Source organism: Pieris napi, chromosome 1 (genome assembly GCF_905475465.1).
Source record: "Pieris napi chromosome 1, ilPieNapi1.2, whole genome shotgun sequence".
In the NCBI taxonomy this organism is placed as follows: domain Eukaryota; kingdom Metazoa; phylum Arthropoda; class Insecta; order Lepidoptera; family Pieridae; genus Pieris; species Pieris napi.
The window spans coordinates 297364-324747 of NC_062234.1; the positions used below are offsets into that span (position 1 = coordinate 297364).

Here is a 27384-nt window from a genome sequence, read left to right on the forward strand (position 1 = left end):
AGAGCACTGTTCCCTTCGATAGGGGGTAACAGTGACAAAAATCTACATCCCAGGTTTCTAATGGCGGATGACATTGCCTAAATATTTTTGGTCACTCATTAACACATTCTCATATAATATTATCGTCTTCTTCATCGTCTCATTAATTAAAGTATCTCAATATGTTTAAATTCATCATTAGATAGTAATAAACGTATTTATCATAGTTTGATTTCTGTGACAAACAGCTGTTACTATATAAATTACCAGCGGCCATCTTTTTAACCCTCCGATACTGAGTAGTTAACTTTTTTGCCTAATGGTTAGATATTTTACCATTGGATGCTCTTACCACGGATCAAAAAACGCAATTTGCTGATATTTAACTAATAGTAAGGATTTTTTACCAATAGTTGAGTTAACTACGGATCAAAAAACCGACCCTTAGAAATTTTAACTGACCGACCCTTCTAACCCTATTTTGGTGAATTCAAGGTGCTTTTTGTAATCGGGACATTTGGCAGCACAGACGAAGACAGCCAGCCATTGCCAGCTGACAATTAACGTTTTACGTCAAACTTGTGGTGAAACCATTGCTGTCAAGTCTGAAAGTTTTCCAATTTACCTCTAGGCTCTACTTGCACTGTGAATTGTGATTATTATTTACTTTTTTAGGAAGAGCATTCATTACAAAATATGTTGTGCATAGTGTTTATTTAAATGCGAATCTTTGTACACAGCTTTCATTTATTTAATTTTCAATCGTTAAATTTAAACATTTCTCGCGTGCTGATGAGTATCAAATAAATAAGCTTTATTTACGTAACGTATAAACATCATCATGGCCACCAATGACCCAAGTGTAAACAGTATTCCATCAGCCCCAAATGATTTGCCACCTCCATATTCAGCCGTTGTAGGTAATCCACCGTATGGCTTTGTGGCACCTACGGGGAATAGTTACACTACCAACGGCTCTGAACCTCCTAAATATTTCACTCCTCCTGGCGTATATCCCCATCCTTCCCCTAATACTGTCAACATTTCTCAGCCTCTTGCGAGAGATATGCCTACCTCTTCAAATATGACAGTTCCTGTCGGAGTTGTCTTACCAGCTGCTGTAGGATCTGAACCAACAACAGTTACTTGTTATAATTGTGGAAAAGTAGTTACCACTCGAGTGACTTATACCACTGCTTGGCATACACACTTGGTTGCTGGTTCATTATGCATCATCACTATGTAAGGGTTTTGTTTATTTATTTTAGCTTTTGCATTTGTATTAAAGTATTGTAAGTAAATATTAATTTAGATAAGAGCTTCTGACACTGAGAAATTGAAGAACATTTATGTACAAGACAACTTTAATGTTAGTTTATTAAAATTCTGCTGTTTGTTACAGGGCCTGTTCTTTATGCTGTCTCGGGCTAGTCCCATATTGCTTTGACACATTCAAGGATGCAGAGCATTACTGCCCAAACTGCAGTACCTTTATTGGAAAAAGCAATAAGTGTTAATCACAATTCCTCATTTCATATTAAATGTATGGATTGACACAAATTACAATATTAAGTAAACAATAGCCAAGAGAAAAATTTTGTGCCATGTAAATATTAAATCTGTAATGTCCATGATTCTAAGGCCTGTTGTTGGGAGATGCTTAAACAATTAAGAGTAAGATATTGGATCACTATACTATGTACACAATCATTCTTCAATTGGTCTTGTGATGTTGTAGCAAGTATGTTGTAGAACTGGCATTATAATGGGTGGCGCAAAAGTACTGGCACTAAAGAAAATTTGTTTATTTTTTTTATATGACATTTCCTGTCATTCTGTTGTTGAAAATTGTGTAGTGAACAAATTTAAAATACACTGAAAATAAACAAGGACCGTTTTACTCCCCAAGAACGTGGAATAATCGTGTCAATGTTCTTACAGAATAATTCATCAGTGATAAAACACAACGTGAATTTCGTCGACGATTTCCCCACCGTCCGGCACCGATTGGTCGCACAATCCGACGCTTTGCCACACGCCTTGAAGCAACTGGCTCAACATTGGATAGACCTAAGTCTGGGAGACCAAGAACAGGCCGTTCAGCTGAAAATATCGATGCTGTGCGCGAAGATGTGGAAGAGTGTCCAGAAACATCAACGAGGCGACGTGCCACGCAATTGGGCATTTCCAGACGGACCCTGCAGCGTACGGGAACATCTTTAAGTCTTTCACCAAAATACGGACAAATCGTCGACGAAATTCACGTTGTTTTTATCACTGATGAATTATTCCGTAAGAACATTGACACGATTATTCCACGTTCTTGGGGAGTAAAACGGTCCTTGTTTATTTTCAGTGTATTTTTTTTTTTTTTTTTTTTTTTTTTTCCTTTATGGCTCTGGCACGGTTTGTGCATTAGCCAGTGTCAAGTAGGTATAAGATTTTTATAAGTCGCTGTTTTAATTATTTACAGTTTATGAATAATAAAAAACGAAGGAAACTAATCGCGACATAACATAGATGATTGAAAACGCATTAAATTTACAACAAAATCAGAATAGTTACATAAGGGGAAAAATTAATCAAAATTATAGTTTAATGTTATTATTTACAATAAATATACTTATAATACTATATACAAGGGGATTTAAATCTCGAAGAAGTAAAGAAATATTGGTAGGAAGGGGAACAGAGAGAGATACTAAAGAAGTGTATAAGGAAGAATGGTCATATTTAGGACAAGAAAAGAAAACATGATTCAGGTCAGAAAAGCTCTCGCCACACTCACAGGCGGTACTAGTTACGATACCAAGTTTGTGCAAATGAACTGGAAGGCTGTTATGTCCCAGACGCATACGGATTATAGTAGAAGTGGTGGTTTTACCAAGCGACAATTTGGCAAACCATGGCTTCCTGGGAACGGAAGACTGTATAGCATACAAGAAACGACCCTTAATCCGGCCTTTCTCTTCCCAACACATATTCCAGGATTTGTGGAGATATATGCCGGGCAAAGCAGCAAGATCATGGCCAAAATTCTTGTACGGGTGTACGTCACCGGTCTCAGTAGCACTGTTAGCCAAACTGTCAGCTTTTACATTTCCAGAGATACCACAGTGACTAGGTATCCAACAGAATGAAACTAAATAGTTGTGTAATTGGCAGTGCAACAGCTTTCTCTTACATTCAAATATTACATGAAAAAATGGGTTAAGTTTTAGTGAAAATTTTGCTAAGCTCTGTAAAGCACTTAAGGAATCGGTAAATATAACGGTTTTATTGAGTTTGAAACACAACACATATTCAAGAGCTTTTAGTAGTCCAAAACATTCACCGGTAAAGACCGATGATTCCGGAGGTAATTTAATTTTCTGAACTATGTTGTATTGTTTGTGAAACACTCCAACACCAACACACCCATTGGAGTGTTTAGATGAATCTGTGTACATTTGATGCCAGTTAGGCCATTTGCTATTGACATTGCAATTAAAAATTGCATTGGCATTAAAATCAGATTTTTCAATGCCAAGAGAAAAGCAAATCTCTGGAGAAAGAAGAAGAGAATCATAAGAAGAGCTAAATAGAGGAAGTACATTAAAGGAATGAGTTGGGGCTTGTAATTGTTTGAATTTCAGGAAGCTTTTTAATAGACAAGGTATAGGTTTATGTGAAGAGGGTAATTTTAGAGAAAGAGACTCCAGTTTGGAGATGAGGGGATGATGGAACTGGACAATTCTAAAAATGAATCTATCTGACAGATATTGACGTCTTAAGTTTAATGGAGGGTCACAACATTCTATTTGCAAAGCATTAACCGGGCTTGATTTCATGGCACCAGAAACAATCCTTAAAGCCCTAGACTGTATGAGGTCTAGTTTTCTAAAGCCAGCTACATTACCTGGATCTAAGAAAAAGGTCCCAAAATCCAGTACACTTCTAATAACAGCATTATACACCAACCTCAATGTGGCTGGGTGAGCACCCCACCAAACTCCACTGAGACATCTCAGCATGTTCAAGTGTCGCTCACATTTACCAACTACAAATTCGCAGTGTGGTTGACCTGTTAGTTTAGAATCAAGTATAACTCCTAAGAACTTTACTTGATTATAAACGGGTAATATATTACGATCATATGTTATAGTAGGTGAGGGAGGAGTTCGGGATTTAGTGAAAAGTACAACGGAACTTTTTGAGGGAGACAGATCTAGGCCATTTGCATCCATCCAGGATTTTAGCAAAGATAAAGAAGAGGAAACATGTTGTTCAGCAATACTTACACACATATCAGAGGCATAAATAACTAAGTCATCGGCATATTGTAATAAACTAACTGAATCTCCAATTGAATCTTCTAGGTCATATGTATAAATATTGTACAATAAAGGGCTCAGAACAGACCCTTGTGGCAAGCCCCTCCATACCAACCTACTAGGCATATAAGGGCCGCCAACATCTAAAATAATTTTCCTCTCCGAAAGAAGATTTACAATGAAATTAGTTAAAAAATAAGGAACCTTTAATTTATTTAATTTACTTTTAAGAATATGTAACAAAACGTTATCATAAGCCGAATTAATATCCAAGAAAGCAGCGACTACTGACTTTTTATCTGTGAAAGCATTACGAATGTCCGTAACTAATATGCCTAAATTGTCACATACACTTTTACCTTTTCGAAATCCAAACTGAGTTGGGGACAGATATTCGTTATTTTCTATATACCATTCAAGCCGATTTTTAATTAAATGTTCAACAACTTTTGTTATCACCGATGACAAGACAATCGGACGATATGATTTAATATCAGATCGTACCTTAGACGGTTTTAAAAATGGCAGCACTATTTGACTTCGCCAAGATGGCGGTATGTCATTTGTCAATAGAACTTTATTTATTAAATTTAAAAAGAAATTTAATCCATTTTCACCAAGGTGAGACAGAAATGAATATGGGATCCCATCTTCCCCAGGTGCACTGTCACTGACGTAATTTAATACACCTTTTAATTCTACTAACGTAAAAGGTAGATTTAGAGAGGAAGGGGCGGCATCAGAGTTATTTTGTTTAGAAGAGTGGATAAAATCTCTAAGTGGAGCAGAAGGAGGAGCCAAGCGATCAAGGAATTGATCAGCTAACTCTATAGGAAGTAACGACGTGTTAGAAGGATTGACAGCTGACCTAAATCTTTTGATATTTCGCCAAATGACAGTTGAATGTGTTCCAGGTGATAAGGTGCTACAATATTTCCTCCACCCCTCAGATTTCTTTTTTTTAAATAGCTTTTTAACTTCTTTCATCACAGTCATTAAGGTCTCGTAGTTTTCCATAGACATATCATTGCTATAATTATGCTCAGCTGCCTTGCGTTTTTTAATACTTGTGGTACACTCTTCATCCCACCATGGTGGAGATGGCAACTTATTACTACGCGGCTTTTTCTTTGGAAAAACATTATCAGCTGATTCTAATAAAACAGTTTTGAAATAATTACTATCTGTGACATTAATTTCTGAGCAAGTATTAATTTTCTCTTCTACTAATAAAGTGTATTGACTCCATTTAGAGTCAATGATTTTGTGTTTGAGGCGAGAGTTATGAATAAACATGTTACTATTTTTTTTACAGGGAAATGAAATGATTATTGGATAATGATCACTATTGTAAGATGAACACAAAGTAGACCAAGATAGAGAAGATGCTAAATTGGGAGTACAAATGGACAGGTCAATGGCACTAATTGCTTCACCAGGTTTTGTGAGGCGAGTAGGAGAACCCGAGTTTAAAATGCACAGGTTATACATGTCTAAGATATCCAATAATGCATACCCATAACTATTAGAAACCGAGCTACCCCAAGATGTGTGATGAGAGTTAAAATCACCCAGAATCATGAAAGGCTGAGGAAGCACTGAAATTAAGTTTTTAATTTCATTGAAAATTTGCAAGGAGGGGTGAGGGACATAGATAGAGACAAAACAGATATCATCAACAATAGCTGCAATAATAGAAAAGCTGTCACTATGTGAAGGAAGAGGGAAGGAAGAAAAGGTGCTAGAGTTTCTGATGAGCAGGCATACACCACCATACCCATCAGCCCTGTCTTCTCTTAAGCATAAATAACCAGGGATTTTAAATACATGATCTGGCTTTAACCAGGTTTCAGATAGAGAAAAAATAAAAGGATTAAAAGTATTTATAATATGTATAATTTCATGTTTTTTGTTAATTATACTGCGGCAGTTCCATTGAACTAGCCTGTCCATGTTGGCCATTATTAATATGAGTGTAGGTATGAATTAAATTAGCAGCGTGGGACGGTATAGATAAATTGGGTTGTGAAAGTAATTTGATTAATGTAGTAATTAGCTCTGCTATTGTCTGTGAGTTTGCATTAGAGGATGATGGATATGCACAACCATTAGATGGCTCTGGCATATTATAGTCTCTTACAAGAGACTCATGTGCAACATGATCGTAACCTTTACTTTGTTGAGGAGGGGTTCTAGGTTTAGTAAAAAAAGTTTTTTTGTAAGATAGTGTACGTGGAGGTGGTGAACCAGGCAAAACTGTATTTCCACCAGGAAGAGATTTATTTGGGATAGAGGATACTATATCTGCAAATGACTTAGATATGGGGGGATGTAGTTTTGATGCTTCAACATAGGACAGGCTATTCTCTGCCATTGATAGTTTAATGTTGGTTTGTCTCACATACTCTGGGCACTTTTTGCTTGAAGCAAAGTGCAGCCCAGAGCATGAGCAGCAAGAACCGTGGTCTTCCTCCACATTACAAGTATTTCCAGTGTGGCCCTGACCACACTTGTAACACCTAGGCTTTGATCTGCATTGGACCTTAGTGTGCCCAAAGCGGCAGCAATTAAAACATTGAATAGTCGGATATATATATAAATTAACGGGCATAGAGTTGTAACACATAAATACACGTTTAGGCAAAACTTGTCCATCAAATGTAAACACAACTGTTTGCGAAGGTTTCCATGTAGGTGTGTTGTTTACCATGACTTTATAGTTAAGTCGCCTGAGTTTCAGAATTTCTCCACACCCAATGGGTACGTTAGTGTTCTCCATAATATCCTCAGGAGACCACTCGGTTGGGACTCCCTTAACTAAACCCATCCTTGTAATATTAAAAGTTGGGATAAAAGCCTTCATGTTGTTAGCAGGTAAGCAGTTTGAAGTGATAAAGCTGTTAGCGTCTGTGTAATTATGAAAAGATAGTGTCATTTTATTTCTACCAATACGTTTTAAGCTTCCATTTACAATATTTTTAAAAAGATAATTTTTTAAAAATCTGCCAAACACAACTGGGTGTAAAGTTGTACTATCATTATCATCACGTTGTATTTTCTGCACATGTACCACAAACGGGCCATGGTCATTGGCATCATAACTAGCCCTACCAATTTGTGTGGGGGTTTTAGGAGAATTGCTGGTGGGAGGAACAGGCATTGAAGTAGTATCAGTGCAAGGAATAGCAGGCAAATTAACAGTGCTCTCAGGAAATACATCTTTACATTGACAGTCTGAGTGTTTACTACTTTCAGTACTACTTTTTCGTTTTTTTTTGTTACAATGCTTACAAACTTTGTGGAGATGGCTGCGCTTCAGCTTCCTTTTAGAAACCAAAGAGCAGTCAGAATCCATACCAGATTCATTAGAAATCGTGATAAATGCAACCGCGGGGGGCGCCGTGCCCCCCGGGTCCGGAGGCTCGTTCATAAAAATCCGAAAAGCTTACCCCAACTCGAAGAAAGTAGAAGAAAATATAAATAATAATACAAACTACAAATATATACAAGTTTGAACTATTCTGATCACCTAATTGATTAAAAATATTATTTTACAACAAATTCAAACAAAAACCGCGTCCGCCAAATTCGAAGGTTTCCCGCGTTTTTCTCTCAGTGTATTTTAAATTTGTTCACTACACAATTTTCAACAACAGAATGACAGGAAATGTCATATAAAAAAAATAAACAAATTTTCTTTAGTGCCAGTACTTTTGCGCCACCCAGTATAATGGACCCATATTTTTTATTATTTTTCCATAGTGATCAAAATATTTTAGAAATAAATGTATATCATTACTAAAAACATTCTGTAGCTATTTAAATTTCAAATATTATATTTATGCATTCCTCTTTAGATTTTTTAAATTAAAATTAAATACATTTATTACTAAGTATAAAACTATTATTAATAAGTAATCTGTGATAAAATATTGAAACCAACCATGCTTGTACAAATATTTATATACAATAGATAATTTAAAAAGTCAATGAAATAATATTATTTTTAAAGGCATCACTTCCTTAATATATGAAGCTAATAGCTATTTGAGGCTTATGATGAGGTCTGATAAATATATGTTTTTAAATTTGAATAAAATAGCTAACTTCGTATTTTTACATTTAATACAAAATCAATATTTACAACTTATTTTTAGTTACAATTGACTTGAAAATCTTAATGTCAGAATGTTTTATTTTCTTCTTTTATTTTAATTAAACAAATACATTAACACATTTTTATTAACTTGATCTGGAGGATACATTGACAAAGTTGAAGTGTTTAGTTTATATATTGTGAGAAAAACATAAGAATTACATATTAGGAATCTTCATTCTATATCATCTCTTTACGATAACTGTCAAACATTTGCAATAATTTATTTAATTTCTTCATTCTCATAGTTTTTAAATATTTCATAAATTATTAACCAATATTTTTTTTAAATTTGAAAATTTCTATATCAGTCAGTATTCCATATCAATTTCATATATTATTTTAGCAATAAAGATTTAAAGGAAATGTAGTCTTTTTATTATCTAATTTCTCAGAATTATATTATATAGCTAGTCAATATTATCTGGTATTTGTATATCAAAGATGATAAGATAAGGATTCATGTCTATCTGATAACCCATTATAAACAGGCATTGTTACAAGTTATCAATAATTTAGAAGTATATTTAAGAGCAATGAGTAACCAAAATGGTTTAGGAGGAACCTTTAACAGTGAAATAGTACAACAAACTCGTAGTGAATCTATAGATGCCCCACCACCTTACACCCCAGTAGATACATTACATGTGCCAACTGTTATTACTAATCAACCTATTATACATCAGACTATTATAGTACAACAAACTTTAAAGGATGTACCAATCCTCATAGATTGCCCTAGCTGTCATAAAAGGTGCATGACTAAAGTGGATTATGCAAACTCACAAAAAACACACATGATAGCAGGCTTTATTTGTGGATTAACAGTGTAAGTATTATTTGAGATATTTAATTAAATATAATTTTGCCTAATTGTCTAGTTAAGGATTTGCTAAAAGACTTATATTTTACAGGTGGTGCTTTTTATGTTGTTTTGCTGCCTTGCCTTATATTTTACGTACATTCAAAAAACCAGAACACTACTGTTCTAAGTGTAACTACTACTTTGGATCGTCTAAAATGGTTTAATTGTAATAGTTATTTAAAGCTGACTAATACTTTAAATACATAAGTTGTAAATGATATATAACTTACTACTTCTATACTTTCAAACAAATAAATAACACATTTTTTTTGTTCTCTGTTTTATTTATTACATGACTCACTAAGTACTGTAAGGGACTTGCAATCTATAACAATCTGTAGCAATTTTCCACTTCCCCTCTACTGCAACAATAACAAATGTTTGTTGAAAGGGTTTCCTTACTTCTTCATTTTGATATGTAACATCACCACAAGCTTGGATAAGGTATGATAGATTATTAGACATTAAGTTTTCCGAAATAGGTTGAGCATCAATGGTCTTCACATAATGGTTACTGGGTGGTAAATCAAGTAAAAACTTTTGTATCTTAGCATTGCCATTTATTCCATTACCATTCCAAACTAATAAACTAGCATCAAGATAAAGCTTTGAGGTGAGGTGTCTGCTATTATCAAGGTGTTTGTAAAATAACCTCGTAAATTCTTCTGCCGTTTCACATGCACTGTCGACGTTCTTTAATGTTGATTCAGTAGCCATATCAAAAGCTTAAAATGAATTTTTTGCTTATTGTTACTACTGAGTGGTTAATCTTTAACTTTATAATTATTACGATATTTTTTCTCTGCTCAAAGACACAACACAGGAGTTTCACTAATAGGTTTCGACCTCAAATTCATTAAAAATACTTTTTAAATAAGTATAAATATAGTAATTAGTAACGAAGACGAAAGAAAATAATTGCATTAAATGACTTGTTTGTTAAAACTTAAAAGACGTCATGCTTGAATTTTGATTTTTGAGGTACATACGAGTACATAAACAATACATTTTAAACGATTAACGATATGACATTTTGTTAACTGTCACCACATAACAAACTATAAATCTTCAAACTAAGACTGTGTATATTCTAATTTTTTTTTTGTCCTTCGCAGTTTCGCACTTTTAACTTTTATAAGGTCAAGAGTAGATTCGTTGATTTCTAAATGTTAAAGTAAAAATAAGTTGTTGATAACGTCTTTCTAATAAATTCCCACCTCTTTTAATCTAAGTAATTAACGGTTGTTATTTATTGTGAAGTTCTTTAGGCGCGTTATGAAAAATGAAAGTGAAATTTTACGATGCGCGCGCACCGTGACTCAAAATTAACAGAATGAAGTTGCCCACGGAAGATGCTACGGCATGTCGATAATTTAAAAACAACATTCGAATAATATAGAATTTATGTTACACTTAATGTAAGAGAATAATAATAAATATTTATTTATTTAATTTTTCAAATGTAAACTGAACTTTATTGACTCCTTTTCCATTCTTTGATTATTTAATTGTAATTAATTATTTTATGATGCTGTTACTTCTGATAAACTCTTGAAAAAAATCTCTTGTACAAAATAAGGTTTATGTTGTTATACATTATTTATTTCCTCCTGAATTAATCCAATCTACGACTTTCCTATTGCACAGTAAAAACATCCCACTGGGCCCATAACCATTATGGGTCCATTAAAATGGAGTTAATTAAAAAAAGTATTTTCAAATTGGATAGCATGCCGATATCGCTTGACCGCGCTATTGCAAGGCATAGATGACCTAATGGATATCGACGAGGGAAAAAACCGTTGTTCTTGATGATTTCACAATTTTAAGCAAGATATGAAAGGAAAGCATTGCATTATTTGTTTTAGGCAATTTATAATTGCCACACAAAAATTAAAAAAACAAATATTGTATATGTTGATAAGGGCTTCTCGAAATATACCACATACATACATAAAACCCGGTAGTGGTTTCTCCTTTTTATCGAAAGTCTTAATAAATTAATTTACCTAAAGTGTCAAATACTGTTTATGCTGTCACGAGAGAGAGATAATATGGTGGTAACATAAATAAAAGAAATACTTGTAGAAATATTTTATTTGATTATATTTTCATCTAAAATTACGAGTTTTATAATAACGGTTCTTATCAATAACATAGTATGTCTATTAAGTATATTAATATTTTGGACATTTGACACGCAGAATATAACAAACAGTACAAAGGTCAATGAAAAATCGGATTTAATTTAAATAATCAAATTATTCTAGATATTTTCCGAAAATAATAATTTTATCAGTACAATCAATGAAACAAAAAAATCACCCTAAAACTTATGGTTAACATGCATTATCGATCGAATATCTCATTTGTGGAAAATAAACAGTCGGCATATCAAAGTCAAATCTTATTCTAAGGCACTGAAAAATGATTATGTTCTAGTACAAAAGCTAATAAATAAATCTTTATAAATAAAATAACACTTCCTAAAATTGTCCAAACGATGTAATAAATTGTAATTTCTTTTATGTAAATTTGTTATTATATCATTATTATTGCAGGAAACGAGAGCACGAAATAAATTAGTTAGGTAGCTTCGTAAACACAAAAGCATACTAATATATTATAATTAAGGATTTAACACAGTAAATGTTCTATTTAAAACGTCTAACCCTATTTTACGAATGATAAATCAAGTCTTTACACCACGCCAATTGCGTTTTGCGTTAAAAAGCAAGTTTTGTTTTAAATGACCAGTCTATGGCGTCGACCGTTCACTCATTAATCACTAGGAATTTTTATATCGAATCGAGTCTGTTAAAACACAATATAAATTTAATAATAATCACAGTTTTCCATCCATCAAATATGGAGTAAAAGTAAACATAAATTCGATCGTAATAATAATTCGTCGTAAAACGGACAATATTTTGAAATCGTTTGCTCCCGTACTGGAAAAACATACATCGAACTGGAAAAAATGTCTTTTGTATTAATTTGCACTAAAAAAACTTTATCTACTTAAAATAGTAAGCCTATCTTCGGACGCGTCGCCTTTTATTCATTTTCGTTTCATCTCTCAGAACCCTCGAGAATTTTATTGCAAATTAGTTTTCCTTAGAAATAAACGGATTTTATGTACACATTAAATATAATACAAAACATTACCACCGCACATACGGTCGCACACGAATGTCAAGCTTTGGAGCCGAACCGATCTTTCCGTTTTATCAGAGGGACGTCGAGAGCTCGCTCCGATCAGAGTTAATGAAAAAGAAGTGGCAGCGAATATCGTTATCTGCCTTCGCTGGATCTTCCCGAACGGCTCGATCCTATTGAACGTATTCGTTATTTCTCAGCCAGGGTTGCCTGTCGATGAATAATATAAACCTTCAATAACTACTAACTAAAATTACTTTATGTTTCGATAATAGTTTGGTCTATTTAACACACATTTAGTAATTATTACAACTTTTTGAAAGGAAACCGACCTGCGGAGGACCGTTGCGGACGTCACCCATTGAGAAATTCGACAACAATTTTTCCTGAAAATAAAAATGAGTTTTACGTTCGTAAATATTCCAAAACAAACAAAAGAAAAGTCTCTCGCGTCTCCTCTCTCACCTCCGTCAGCCTCTCGGCGTCGGCGAAACTGGTGTTCTTTTTAGCTACCGCCTTCTCCAACTCCTCTATTTTATTCTGCATCTGAAAAACGGGAATGAAAATGAACGGACATTCAGTATCCCATTCCCGTGCGACACGATCCCGACACCTTCGATAGATAGAGAGACGACGACAAAAGACGGACAATACTCGATCGCAGCGCGACTGTTTTAAGTTTTTCAGTACTTCGAGGAGACAGAGAAGTTTCAAGAAAGCGCAAAGAAGCGCACGTCACCGAAACACACATTGTACCTCCGCGATGATGGTGGACAGGGACTTCTCTATGCAGGAATACGCAAAGGCCACGGGTTCCTACGTAAAAATGGACTTTATCATTACAACTTTATTTATTGGCTAGTGGTCGGCGAGAACGGGCGCCCGACGAGCCTCACCTGGAGCACGGTCCTCTGCCGGAGCTCGTCCAGCTCCTTCTGCTGCTCGGCGAGCTGCGAGGCCCATCGCGCCTCTTCCGCGGACACGTTCCGTTGCAGCTGGCTCAGCACGCCCTCCTGCAATTCATTGTCGTTTTCAAAAAACACGCGCTAGAAGTAACGAGATAACAATCTTTTCGAACATTTTATTCTACGTTTGTAGAAAAAACGACACTAACAATAGAAAAAGCTAAAACGTTGACTATAGCTAACTTCAGGGTGTCGGTTTATTGTGACGGCGTACGCGCGCTTCGTAAAAATTTGCTCTAATCATTTTCCCTAACGCGCCAAAAGAAGTATAACTTCAAAAATGAACATTTGCCTCACAAATAAATAATGAAATGAAAGAAGTTACCGTGACTTGGATCACCCTCTTGTATTTCTCCACGGACGCTTGCAGCTGTCGGTTCTGCTCGACGAGATCCGCAACTCTGGAGTCGTCGACTGGCGCTCGATTCGCTTTCGTCTCCATCTCGCTCTCCAGTCTCTTCTTTTCGTTTTCTTTATCGAGCAGCTTCTTCCGGAGCTCGCTCTCCAGTTCCCTCTTTTCGTTCTCCTTTTCTTGAAGTTTCTTTAAGAGTTCACTCTCGACTTTCTTCTTTTCGTTTTCCTTCTCGGAAAGCTTCTCGGCGAGCGAGACTTCGGCCGAAACCTTTTCGGACTCCACGTCGCGGAGGTGCTTCTCGACGTTGTCCGCGAACGCCCTGATCCAGTCGGAGCCCGCGGATCGAGAAGGTGCCGCGCTGGGACACGCCGACCGCAGGACTTCCGTCAGTTCCTCGTACTCTCGCACTTTGGACGCTTCCTGCGGACAATTTTTGAATGCTCTGAAATAAATTCTCTTTTATCCGATAGAAAGTCAAGCGTCTAGCGTCAGTCACAAACGTGCCAGAAAATATGAGACGTATTCAAGCGGCGGTAAAGGGCGGTAAAGGGCGGGAAAGGGCGTTACGGGGGTATAAATAAAGGTGGTCTCCACTTACAGAGGTCCCTCGGGCCTGCGCTTTAGCCTGAAGAGATCTCTCCGCATTCTGTAAGGCTTCCATAACTTTCCAGTTTTTAGTTCGCAACTCCTGAGTGATCGGAGTCAAACGATTAGTTTGAGGTTATAGAAGAAAGCAGAAGAAAGAGAACCGTAAACGTACACCTATAGTGATAATAATAGGAGTCACGATTATTAATCATTATTATTTAATTCGTGCATTAGAAGTGACGGGGACCAATACGAAAGTTAATCATTTGCAGTTCCGCCGAGAGGTACGTACGTTGTTTTTCTCCCGGTGTCGCTCGAGCTGCTGCCTCAGCTCGGTGAGCTGCGTCTGCTGCTCCTCGTTGTCGGCTCGCGCCGAAGACAACTCCGCCTTCAGAGCTTCCACCGCGCTCTCCACTTTGGCCAGCTCGTTCGCCTGCCGAACCGACATGCGCTTTCACAATCTTATTTATTCATTTAAGTACACGACTCCAACTCGTAAGGATACAGAGTCTCGGAAGGCGGGAGTACCTTCAGTTTCTCGATGTCTTCGGCGGGAGACAGACCGTTGTGCGCGGGCGCCGCTTTCATCAGCTTCGCCTCGGCCAATTCCGATTCACGCGCAGCGAGTTGCTCGCGGAGGGAATTCAGCTCTCGGTTCAGCTGAAAATGAGAACAACGATATTATTAACATCGTAACGAAGATCACCAGAAGTCTTTCTTTTCAAACGAAAGCGAGAGCGGGGGCTACCTGCTGCTTCTGACTCTCGAAGGCCGCTTTCGACTCGTCCAGAGCGGTCTCGGCCGTCTGCGCCCGAGCGCTCGTCTTCTGTAGTTCACTCTGTAGTTCCGTTAGACCTGTCGAAATAAATAATTCCAATTGAAGAATAAGGACGGTCCGTCGCGGGGAGAGCCCGAGGGATAGAGAACGAACCGGTGAGTCTCTGCTGAACCTGTCGCAGCTCATCCCTGGCGAGTTGCTCGGCGTGGACGGCGCACTGTCTTTGATTCTCCAGTTCCGAGTATAGGCGGTTCGCTTCCTGTGAATTCATTTTAATTAATGACTTACAAGTATTATAATATTCATAACTCATTGTTATAAGTTTACTGTCGATCTATAGATAATCCGGCTCGAAGGACCGAAACGTACATCCCCTGGGTCATCGGGTGCTTTAAATAATAAAAGATTTTTGTTTTACTATATATTAACCACTCACGTACAGAAATAGAATATAAACGAAATAATGAAATCTTAATTACTCAAAGAGAGTGCCTACGTCTGGCTATGCTCTCGGGTGTAACTTTTAGGATTTAGGAAATCGCTACGCTTATAAAACTAAGAAAGCCCGAGCGAGTAAAATGTACAGCCTTGGCTCGTCCAACGGGATTGACGGGTCTACTTTTTGTTTCAGGAATAAAAGAAGGTAATGCTTTTATTACTAGGATAATAAGAGATAAATAGAATGTTTCACTGATTAAACATAATTACATAAAAAACGGACGACACCGAAGAATGTATTACCACTCTTTAATTGTTTTTAAAAGTTTTTCTAAACCGAGATGTGGCTGACCGGAATAGGATTTTGGAAAGTGTAATCGGTTGAGCTCTTTTAAAAACAAGTTGGATAATTTCTCCAAATCCGCAAATCATAATAATAATGCTTTACGACTTCGTTTCGTTCTCACGTTTTGCCCGTACGCAACATATTAATATGACTTTTGATATTTATTTCAGTAAAACATGAAAAAGCTAAAGACCTGCAGCTGATGCGCCAGGTCGGCGGCGTGCTGCTGCGCCATGAGCACGGAGTCCCTGGCGGCGGCCACCTCGCAGCGGGCCTGCCCCGCCTCCACCGCGCGACCGCTGACTTCCGCCTGCAGCACCGACAGCTGCTGCAGCAGAGCCGCCTCCGACTGCGTATTGCGAAATTGCATATTACACGAATTGCTTTCGAGAGTTCGAAGCTCCCATTTTGGGAGGTCAAAGTGGAAGTTATGAAAATGAAAAATAAACTGTCATCAATCTTTAATTTATCAAAAAATATTAATTATTTTCACTCGATTAGGCGAAGCCATAATTAATTTAATTTCACACTCTAAATAATATGACTTCGCCTATCTAATCCTAACACTATCTTGAAGTCACTTGTTTTATTATTTAAATATAATAGGTATTTGTGTCATTTAACTCAAATTGTAGAAAAATAAATAACACAAAAAATCTTGCCTAGACAATCGTCGGCGGCTGGGTGAAATTATAAATTAAAAGCTATTAATGAATAATCTGAAAATCGTTTATAATCTTCAAATGAATTAAAAGGAATATTATATAAATTAAAATAAAATCTCAGAAAAACCCACCTCAGACAATCTCTGAATGTGCATCTCCATTTGGACGCGTTGCGCCTGCGCCTCGTTCTCCTCGACCAATTGTGCTTGAAGCTGAAATTCAACAACCTCCAATAAGAACCACCGTAATTTAGCGGGCCAAGGGAGGTAAGATAAAAATCTTGCCTAGACAAGATACGTCGTCGACTTTTGAGTCATCGAGTGCGGCTATCCTATGTCTAATGTGATTTTATTTTCATAAATACGTTTTGAGTTTATTAAGAAAACTCCTAAACTTTAGAAATTATTATAAATCAAGTTGAACTCGTAAATATATTTAAAATCGTTAAATTATATGATTATTACGCCAAAACAACGGACTGTATTCGACCGACGCTTTCTCTTGCATTTAGGGACCTCTTCTTATAATAAAATGTCCCGATTTTCGAATTTGAGATAGTTAAACTATAATAAACTTAAAAAAATACATGAAACTTTTGCTAGGCGATTTAGATTCAATTTGGCATGACTTTGAGGTTCACATTCACAAATATAGAGTGTACTATATTTCAAAGTTTTTTTTTTAAATAACACTAACTCACGAAGAACAACTATCGTATCGGGGCTCAACTGTGAAGATGGTCGTAGGACACACAAGTTACAAAAGACACATACGACCAGTTTCTCCTGCGCAAGCGCATGGTTGTCGTCCAAGAGCCGCTGGATCCTGGTCTGCAGCGTGTGCAGCTCGGCCCGAGAAGCGGCCATCGTCTGCTCCGCCGCCCGACTGGCGCTCGTCGCCCGACCGCGCTCGGCATTCAGGAGGCCCCTGTTCGCCGTTCGTGCGTTGCACAATTACATTTCGACTGATGAAGACTCGTATACAATTTAATTAATGGCACGATTTGTAAACACTCGGGAGTGTTTCCTACGATAACTAGTAATAATAGTATTGATAATCTGGAGGGTGTTATTCTATTTTTTTTTATGAAGTAGGTCAATAACGTATTTATTAAGTCCATTGAATGATTTTTAAAAAGCCAAATAAATCAATGTATTCAGTGAACTTTGACAAAAGATCAGCATCACCAGTGTGATTATAAAGATAAGACTAATTTATTTGTCAATAATTCAAAGAGGCCAGGACTACATTCTCAAGGAGTTAACGCCTTGGAGACACCCTCCACCCACACATTGTTTGGGACGAGTTCAATAAGGCATTGCCATTACTTGGAACGGTGATTTAACCAATGCCAATGCCAGATGCCGGACATCGATTGCCACAATATTTGGCTGAAATTAGCACTTTCCAACAAATCGTCGATTTAGAAATAGTAATGTCAAACGTGATACGAATAACGGGAAGTGCGATTATTCATTTAATTCTTATCATTGATTATTATTTAAAAGCAATTTATAAATGAATAACATCGAGTTTGGTCTGTATTATCACAGACTATATTCACCTGAGCTCCTTCAACTTGGCATGAAGCGCTTGAGACGCTTCCACCTCATCGGCGAGGGCCTTCTCCTTATCGGCCAGTTGCTTCTTCAACTTTTGCATGGGATCGTTGGGACCCTAGAAACGACAGACTTTGATTTTCCAGATTCCGACCCGAGATCGTATTAATTAAATTAGAAAAAACCTCACCTCGGTCCATTCGGAGTGTTCGGGCAAGGGGTCGTGTTGCTTGTTGAGCAGCGCATCCGTCAGAATCTGGATCTCTGTGCGCGAAAGAGAGGCCTCCTTCACGACCCGAACCAATTCGCTCACCGACACTCCGCCGCTGTCACTCGCTGAAATAACGATTATATATATTAGATTTAACAGAAAAAAGCTGTTTTGAAATAAAATTCAGAGACGAGACACGATCGACTCCACTGACCAATAAGTGAGAGCACATTAGGCTCGGCTTTCTTCTTCTTGCTCTTTGTGGACGGCGGGGACTGCGCGGGAGCGGAGACCATAGCTTGCTTCAACAATTTGTCTGTAGTCAGCTCGCTGGGCTGCGGGGCGTTCAGTGGCGGCACAGCTTCTTCCTCACTCGGTCCTTCTTCTACCGTTTTCTTCTCTGGCTTTTTAGCTACAATGACATTGATAAGTAGAAGGGAGTCTTAATACCTATAGCTTTACCGTATGTAGTGGAAGAATGCGACGTACCTTTTCGTTGTTCCTTTGGTACTTCACTGCTACTACTGACTTCACGAGACGCCTCCTTCGCGACTTCAGCAGATTTAACCGGTGCCTTGGCGATGACCTTTGTTTGTTTCGACTTCTCCTTCTTTTCCACAGATTCTTGTTTGATGTCGGCAATCTAGTCATATTAAAAAAATGATGTCATCATTTAAACTACAAATTTAATGTAAAACAGTTGTTTGTTTGAACAGATGCTTGATACCAGAATACTATGTGACAATGAAGAGAATATGCAATATTAAAGAATGATACAGTCCATTAACACTCAATAAATATTCTAAGCTGATGGTGGCATGATTTTTGAAGCAAATGAATTCATTGACACTCTATCTATCTCGACCACTATCTATAACTATAGTGGTACATGAGATACCAAAATAAATCACTAAGTATGTATATTGTGCTGTACCAAAATTGTATAATTCCACAACATACATAATTTTATTAATGTTTTTGACAACCAAAATATAGGGTTTGAGTGAGAAACTCACTTTATCCCCCACTTGTGAAGAGTGTAATAACTCGAACTCATCCTTAGGTTGCATTTCTTCAAAATGATTGGTGACAGGAGCTGAAGTATCCGCTGAGCTCAGATCGCTAACGCAACTTGGATCCTCTTTATTTACAAGTATTGGCTTTACTTTAGAATCCTTGCCACGTTTACGAATCTGTACAAGATGATTTCAACTCCTTAGTTGTATAATATGCCTTTAAAGTGTATGTGCAATAAAATATAGATCTTTTTATGTTTAACTTCTCCTTGACGTATCTGCATTCATGCATTCATCATATTTAAATATAGATATCATTCACCCACTTGTTAAAAGGTCACTAAAATTAATGCATCTTTGTAGATAAGATTAAGTACCCAGGCATTATCTAGCACGGGTAATGATACTACAAAAATAATATAATGTATTTCAGATTCCCAAGTTTAAAAAACATTTCATTTTATGAATATATGTGTAATGGAGATATGTACTTATGTTTACAAAAAAATAATGAGGGATCTTAAAAAATCATGCATGAAATATTTCTATTTTACCTTCCTCATTTTTACACTTCCCTTATTCAACATTTTTTTAATTATAGTTTTAGTAAAATTCAATTAGATATTGCTAATACCTTAATAGTAGGAGGGGTGTCTTTGGGGAATTCAACAACAACTGGTGGTGGCTTAAAGTCAACATGAGGTTTTGCTGTGGGTTCATCTTCTAATCCACTTTCAGCAGGGGCCTCACTGTCATGATCACTTCCCGTCACAGCTGTTGGATATTCCTTGTTCTTTTCTTTTTTTGCTATCTGTACAAGATGGGTATAAATTAATTTATTTATTAGGAACATGTATATATTATCAATTATTTATATGATTGTCTATAAAAAAACATCATGACTATAAAGGGATTATTTAAGGCACACAAAAAAAATAATTTAAGAAAATAATTCATATGTAGTATGAGGTGGAAGGTACATACCTTTTTATTAGCTTTTTTACTCGTCTTCTTATTCTTAGTCTTATTATCAGCCAGAGCTAACAATTCACTCGTAGCTTTTCTTTGTTGGGCTATTGCTTCTTCATAGCTAGTTCCAGAAGCAGAGAAGAGTCCCATGAGGAGAACGATGGCTACGACTACTACACCCACTCCACCGAATACAAGTAATGCCTGCAGCTCCATTGGATCTGCTGCACCAAAGCCCTGAGGAAAAAGTAGACACGAAATTAAGTAAATCAATTAAATTAGTCTATAATATTTAGCGGTTTGATTAGAACTTTTTTATGTAAATACGTAATAAATGATTAAACCAAAAATAAAACGTACTGATTGCCGCACATACATACTTAAAAAATGTTAAATCTTCCTGAAAACTGCATTAGCCTCCGATCTAGAAATCCCGGATCATCTACAACCTACGGGCTACGAATACTGACACGTAAGCAGTGACACATGTCATAGGTTATTGACAGTGAACTGTTAACTCGTTAAGTATTAATAAGAATATATTTTATTTAGCACTATTTAAATATTACGTTAATTGTTATCAGTAAGAAAGTATTATTTTATAAAAATCTGTAACTCTTAAATCATAATTATAACAGGTAATTATTATCATTATTAAAATGTTTACCTGTTAGCCGGGGTACCTTTGAATATAATATAAATACTATAAAATAACTGCTGATTTAAGTCAAGTCATGTACTTATTGAAAAAAAACACATAAATCAAGAAACATTAAATTTATAAGTGCCATAGGCCAAAGCTATGAAATCGTAAAAAAAAAGATGACAAATGAGTTATGACTTATGACACTTCACAACCCTTGATCACAGATTATATTAGCAATAGTTAAGATTTAAGGCTAAGGGTGAGATCTATAGTCCGCACTTGGACTTTGCTCAGACTTACCTTACGAAAAACTTTGCTTAGTGTACACTAAGGTTAAACTATGATTTCGTATTTATAGACATTTTAACGGTTAGATTAAGCTAAGCCCAAGCTAAGACAGCAAATGTCAAAATACAAATTGATGTTTCATTTCATGCAATACTTTGTTTATTATCCTTTAAAAAAGTAAACAATAACAAATATTTAAACATCTAAAACGGTACACATATATCTTCAATTTATTGTTATTTATGTATTTATTTATTTTATTATTGCAATAACTAGAAATTTACGAGTAACCTTTAGAAAATGTATTTAAAGATGGCAATAATTTTGTTACGTAGAACGGATCGCATTGTTTTGGCAACAGCAACAGAGAACTTGTATCAACAATTCAAAAGTTTCAACCGCTTTTTCACTTCTCTGTTTCTGTTTGTTTGAGCATATAAATATTTATTAAAACAACGACTGGCTTTGTGACTTGGACCTGTACCGATCCCGTATACCTACTTAAGACCTACGCTTTCCTGAAGGACTGTGACGTTTTGTGTTTTGGCTTTGATACGAATTTTCAATATCGAAAGTGACAATGGAGAATATAGAGAGAGTTCTAACTTCAATAGAAAACATTGAAACGTTAGGAACTGCAGCCGATATGAATCCCCGTATGCCTAAGCTATATGTTCGGAACGAATACAACCAAAATCCTTTCGAGCTGTACAGTGAGAATGAATTTAAAAGAAGGTACCGTTTTTTTAAACACACGGTACTAAATGTGATCCTGCCACTGATAATTACAAACTTACAACCTTTTAATAACAGAGGATTGCCAATTCTACCGCAATTGCAAATACTTATTGCATTAAGGTTTTATGCAACTGGATGTTTTCAGGTAATATTGTGGTCATAAATATGTATTGTTTTTCGATTTGATATAGACAGTACTTTCAGATTGTCAGTCCAGTGGGCCAGAATGCGTCCCATGCTATTTTTGCTTGTTCTAGGTCACTATCGGACAAATTGTTATTGCCAGTTCACCTTACAGACAGCTATATTGGTATCCTTTGTTTTCTGACGGATCACCTCATTTCTAATTTGATCCTTCAGAGAAATACCAAGCATAGCTCTCCCCATTGCTCGCTTAACCAGTGTCAGTGATGTTTCTTCACCATGCATCATCATTGGCAGGACACACTGGTTGAAGACATTTGTCTTCTGACTTTCAGAAGCATAACATATATGTAACTAATAATTATTCCTTGAAATTACAGATGGTGTGTGGTGATTTGAACAGCATAAGCCAATCTTCAGTGTGCTTAATTGTAAATAAAGTTTCCGCAGAGTTGAGTAAATTACTTCCTAGATTTGTGAATTTTCCAAGAAATATGACCACAGTCAAAAGGAAGTTTGAAGAATTAGGAAAATCTAATACGCACCATGGCCTAAATAATATAATCGGAGCTATTGACTGTACCCACATTAAAATTAATAGACCCAGAGGTATCACCCACTCTGAAGCATACAGGAATAGAAAAGGGTATTTTTCTGTAAATGTGCAAGCTATAATAGGGCCTGATCTCGAAATATTTGATATAGTGACTAGGTGGCCTGGAAGTTCACACGACAGCAGGATATTTAGAAACAGCCAGGCGTATGCAAGACTGGTAAATGGTGAACTAGAAGGAGTTTTAGTAGGTGACAGCGGCTATCCAGCACTGAACTTCATGTTAACACCACTTTTGAATCCACAAACAAGAGCTGACAATAATTATAATTATTCTCAATTGAGAACTAGGAATATTGTTGAAAGGTTTTTCGGAGTGTGCAAAAAGAAATTTCCATGTTTGCAGAGAGGACTACGATCAAAATTGACAAATACCAGCAACATAATTATAGCTTGTGCTGTATTACATAATATAGGTATACAGAGAGGGGATGTTTATGACGATGGTGATCTTACTGATCAAACACCAGAAGTCGAACAACACAGAAACAATGAAAGATCTACTACAGGTCTAGCATTCCGGCAATCTGTGATTGCACAATTTAACTAGGTTGGTTTGGTAATAAAGAAAATTAAAACAAAAATTGTTTCATTTTAATCATTTATTTTCAGATTATTTTTTAAACTGTAAAATTTCTAGTTCTAATTTATATTTATGTCGAAGAAATTCGATTTCTAACTGATTTTTTAGTTTCATGTGTTCCACTTCTATCTCAAATTTTTTTTTGTTGTTGTCTAACTCTTGCCACAGCAATTTTTTTTTAATATCCTCAAATGAAGTTTTATTTTTTCTGATCGCTGATGGTGTAGCTGATAGCTGAGAGGGTTCACTTTTAGTGGTGACCTCAACACTGGTTTCCGTTAACCCAGCTTCATCAGTCCAGTCCTGGCTTGTTCCCGGCTGAATTACAGATTCAAGTGTGGCCTCTATACTGGACACTCTTGCCCTCTTTGGTCTCCAGCTTTCACCGTCGTTGTCATAACCAGTACCAGCTATAAAAGTAAACAGTCAAATAAGTTATCATATAGGTATGTCTTTTATTGGTTAGAATAAGATAACATGCAGGTCAACTAATATACCTGTCCAGAAGTCTGGTAGGGGTGAGAACAGAGTGTTGTCACATACTTTGGGAGAGGCCTATGTTTAGCAGTGGATGTGAGTTGGTTGAAAATGATGAGGAATTATATCTTTGGGAAATGATCTTACCTTCTACTGTAGTTAATGTGTCACAGTCTATTGGCACATCTATTGATGGCATTATTTGTGGCATGACTGCAATCACTTGAGTGTCCATTGGCCCCATTTCAGGCGGTGCTGGTCCTCCTCCTGTCCTCTTCCTTTGGGCTTCAAGGGTTTTGGCATCCCTAGCTTTTGCCTTCATATTTTGCCACATCTTTTTTAATTGTTTAGAATCAGCCTAAAATCGAAAAAAAATTGTACTGAAATATAAAAGTTCATATGACAAACATGAAAATTTTATCAAACCAAAATTTACCACCAAGGTTACATTAGCATTGCTTTGGCTTTGGCTCATTCTATCCTTGTACCTAACTATACTCTAGTTATATATCTATCTTTGTAATTATCGTACAGCATATTGATATTTATAGATAGTGTATGTTGGTGGATTACTTACAGTATGTGACACGTTAGAGTTATTAAATTCTATTGCTAATTCTTCCCAAGCCTCGTGTTTCTTTTTTTGGGAAACGGCGTCCGTCTTCCTGTTCTCTAGAATGCCAATCTTTGACTGAACCAACTGTACAAGCAGTTGCCTCTCATATTCCGAGTAAGGCTTCTGTTTTTTTTTATCCATTTTTTGTGAGCGAGTCCGGTCCGAGTGAGAATAGCCGTGGTCAGTCGTTTAAGCAGGTACAAAATCCGTTGAGCAAGCAAGGTCGTCAGGTAATAAAAGGTAGAAGATTCAGGTAATCGAAAATAACGGTCAACGGATGTGAAGCGATTAGCGAGAGACGAAGTTGGTTTGCTTATATTATGTAGTTTGAATTTTGTTGTCAACATATGCCAGTGCTGCCAGATGACAGATACGATATCACACCAGTTATTTATAAGATCTCTCAAAAATGGGGTTGAACACTTATATAAATAATGTAAATAAACAACAATAGATACCATAATAATGTGTAATTATTTTATTTCATGCATTTCATAGGTATTTATCAAGATCATTTAAAATTTCTTTGAATTCAAATTCTATTTTTCCCAAAGTCTATGGAACTCTGATACCAAATGGCAACACCGTTCATTAAAAACCGACAAAAATAAAAAGTCCAGTAAAAGATATGATGGTAGAGCAAATTTTAGGCCATTATTTTTGTTAGGCTTATAGTCAAAGTTTTTGGTAAGTCGTCGATTTCGTGGACTTGAGATTAAGCTAAGCCAACACTAGGGAGGGATTCGCAGTTTGCTCTATAAATACCGACTGTGTCTTAGCTCGATAGTTAAGTCAGAGTAAAGTCCAAGTGCGGACTATAGATCTCACCCTAAGGGTGAGATCTATAGTCCGCACTTGGACTTTGCTCAGACTTACCTTACGAAAAACTTTGCTTAGTGTACACTAAGGTTAAACTATGATTTCGTATTTATAGACATTTTAACGGTGAGATTAAGCTAAGCCCAAGCTAAGACAGCAAATGTCAAAATACAAATTGATGTTTCAGTTCATGCAATACTTTGTTTATTATCCTTTAAAAAAGTAAACAAAAACAAATATTTAAACATCTAAAACGGTACACATATATCTTCAATTTATTGTTATTTATGTATTCATTTATTTTATTATTGCAATAACTAGAAATTTACGAGTAACCTTTAGAAAATGTATTAATTATTTAAAGATGACAATAATTTTGTTACGTAGAACGGATCGCATTGTTTTGACAACAACAACAGAGCACTTGTATCAAATATCAACAATTGAAAATTTTGCCTAAAGTGTTGTATATGTTCGGAACGAATACAACCAAAATCCTTCCATCCTGTACGGTGAGAATGAATTCAAAAGAAGAAACCGTATTTTGAAACACACGGTATTAAATGTGATCCTGCCACTGATCATTACAAATTTGCAACCTTATAACAACAGAGGATCGCCAAACCTACCGCAATTGCAAATACTTATTGCATTAAGGCATAAAAATGCAACTGGATGTTTTCAGGTAATATTGTGTTCATAAATATGTATGGTTTTTCGATTTGAATATTATACCTATGTATTCTCAAATGATTTTAAATACATAATATGTTGAAGACATTTGTCTTCTGACTTTCAGAAACATAACATATATGTAACTAATAATAATTCATTGACATTACAGATGGTGTGTGGTGATCTGAACAGAATAAGCCAATGTACAGGCTGTTTAATTATAAATAAAGTCTCTGCAGAGTTGAGTAAATTACTTCCTAGATTTGTAAATTTTCCAAGAAATATGAACACAGCCAAAAGGAAGTTTGAAGAATTAGGAAGATCTAATACTCACCATGACCTAAACAGTATAATCAGAGCTATTGACTGCACCCATATAAAAATTAATAGACCCAAAGGTATCGCTCACTCTGAAGCATACAGAAATAAAAAAGGGTAATTTTCTGTAAATGTGCAAGCAATAATAGGGCCTGATATGGAAATACATATTTGATATAGTGACCAGGTGGCCTGGCAGTTCACACAACAGCAGGATATTTAGAAACTGCCAGGCTTATGCAAGGCTGCTAAATGGTGAACTAGAAGGAGTTTTAGTAGGTGACAGCGGTTATCCGGCACTTAACTTCATGTTAACAACACTTTTATATCCAACAACAAGAGCTGACAATAATTATAATTATTCTCAAATAAGAACTAGGCATATTGTTGAAAGGGTTTTCGGAGTGTAGAAAAGGAAATTTCCATGTTTACAGCTAGGACTACAGTCAAAATTGACAAAATATACTAGTTATATATAATTATAGCTTGTGCTGTATTGCATAATATAGGTATACAGAGTCATAAGCATCCCCTATGCTTATGATGATGGTGATCTTGCTGACAGCAGAAGTTGAGTAACACAGAAACAATGAAAGATCTCCTACAGGTCTAGCATTCCGGCAATCTGTGATTGCACAATTTAACTAGGTAATTTGTTCGGTAATAAAGAATATCAAAACAAAACTTGTTTCATTTTAAACATTTATTTTCTGATTCTTTTTTTAAGTGTAATACATATTTCTAATACTTATTTATATTTTTGTTGAAGAAATTCTATTTCTAACAGATTTTTTTAATTCTATATGTTCCACTCCTATCTCAAATTTTTTAGGGTAGTCAGGTAATAAATGGTAGAAGATTCAGGGAAACGAAAATAACAGATGTGAAGCGAGAAACATCGGTAAGGTTATAGTTTTGAATTTCGTTGTCACTATTTTTTTTTTTTTTTTTTTTTTAATTTATTTATTAGCCGGATACAAAGTCCATTGGCAGTAGTTGTCACTATAATATGCCAGGGCTGCCAGGTGACATACAAAATCACACCAGTTATTTTTAAGATTTCTCAAAAATGGGGTTTGAACAATTACATAAATAATATAAATAA

The 27384-nt window shown here is 36.0% G+C and overlaps 2 protein-coding genes and 2 long non-coding RNA genes across 9 annotated transcripts; 3 read left to right on the forward strand and 1 right to left on the reverse strand.

The window, feature by feature from the left end:
- The first annotated feature begins 580 nt into the window (after positions 1 to 580).
- On the forward strand, positions 581 to 2029 carry LOC125054764 (lipopolysaccharide-induced tumor necrosis factor-alpha factor homolog). The gene is made up of 2 exons (XM_047656831.1): positions 581 to 1221; positions 1382 to 2029. Exons 1-2 carry the CDS (start codon positions 821 to 823, stop codon positions 1494 to 1496), a joined length of 516 nt encoding a protein of 171 aa, XP_047512787.1. The 5' UTR covers positions 581 to 820; the 3' UTR covers positions 1497 to 2029.
- A 9366-nt stretch (positions 2030 to 11395) lies between these two features.
- Positions 11396 to 21190, reverse strand: LOC125062259 (ribosome-binding protein 1). 6 transcript variants are annotated; one of them, XM_047668167.1, is made up of 21 exons: positions 21030 to 21190; positions 20378 to 20599; positions 20028 to 20204; positions 19394 to 19570; positions 18867 to 19020; positions 18592 to 18789; positions 18357 to 18502; positions 18172 to 18284; positions 17381 to 17534; positions 16739 to 16819; positions 16136 to 16291; positions 15312 to 15417; positions 15129 to 15235; positions 14909 to 15040; positions 14673 to 14813; positions 14391 to 14480; positions 13763 to 14212; positions 13369 to 13485; positions 12938 to 13018; positions 12805 to 12858; positions 11396 to 12682 (listed from the first exon to the last, which is right to left on the reverse strand). In XM_047668167.1, exons 2-21 carry the CDS (start codon positions 20576 to 20578, stop codon positions 12662 to 12664), a joined length of 2856 nt encoding a protein of 951 aa, XP_047524123.1. In that variant the 5' UTR covers positions 20579 to 20599; positions 21030 to 21190; the 3' UTR covers positions 11396 to 12661. The 6 variants fall into 6 exon arrangements, with proteins under 6 accessions (XP_047524123.1, XP_047524042.1, XP_047524201.1 ...); XM_047668086.1 differs by lacking the exon at positions 21030 to 21190 and adding an exon at positions 20743 to 20877; XM_047668245.1 differs by lacking the exon at positions 21030 to 21190 and adding an exon at positions 20739 to 20864.
- A 318-nt stretch (positions 21191 to 21508) lies between these two features.
- LOC125055422 lies at positions 21509 to 23375 on the forward strand. Its single transcript, XR_007117885.1, has 2 exons — positions 21509 to 22179; positions 23138 to 23375. It is a non-coding gene; the product is annotated as an uncharacterized LOC125055422 (long non-coding RNA).
- Positions 23376 to 25678: 2303 nt separating this feature from the next.
- Positions 25679 to 26963, forward strand: LOC125055428. The gene is made up of 2 exons (XR_007117887.1): positions 25679 to 25971; positions 26131 to 26963. It is a non-coding gene; the product is annotated as an uncharacterized LOC125055428 (long non-coding RNA).
- Positions 26964 to 27384: the final 421 nt, after the last annotated feature.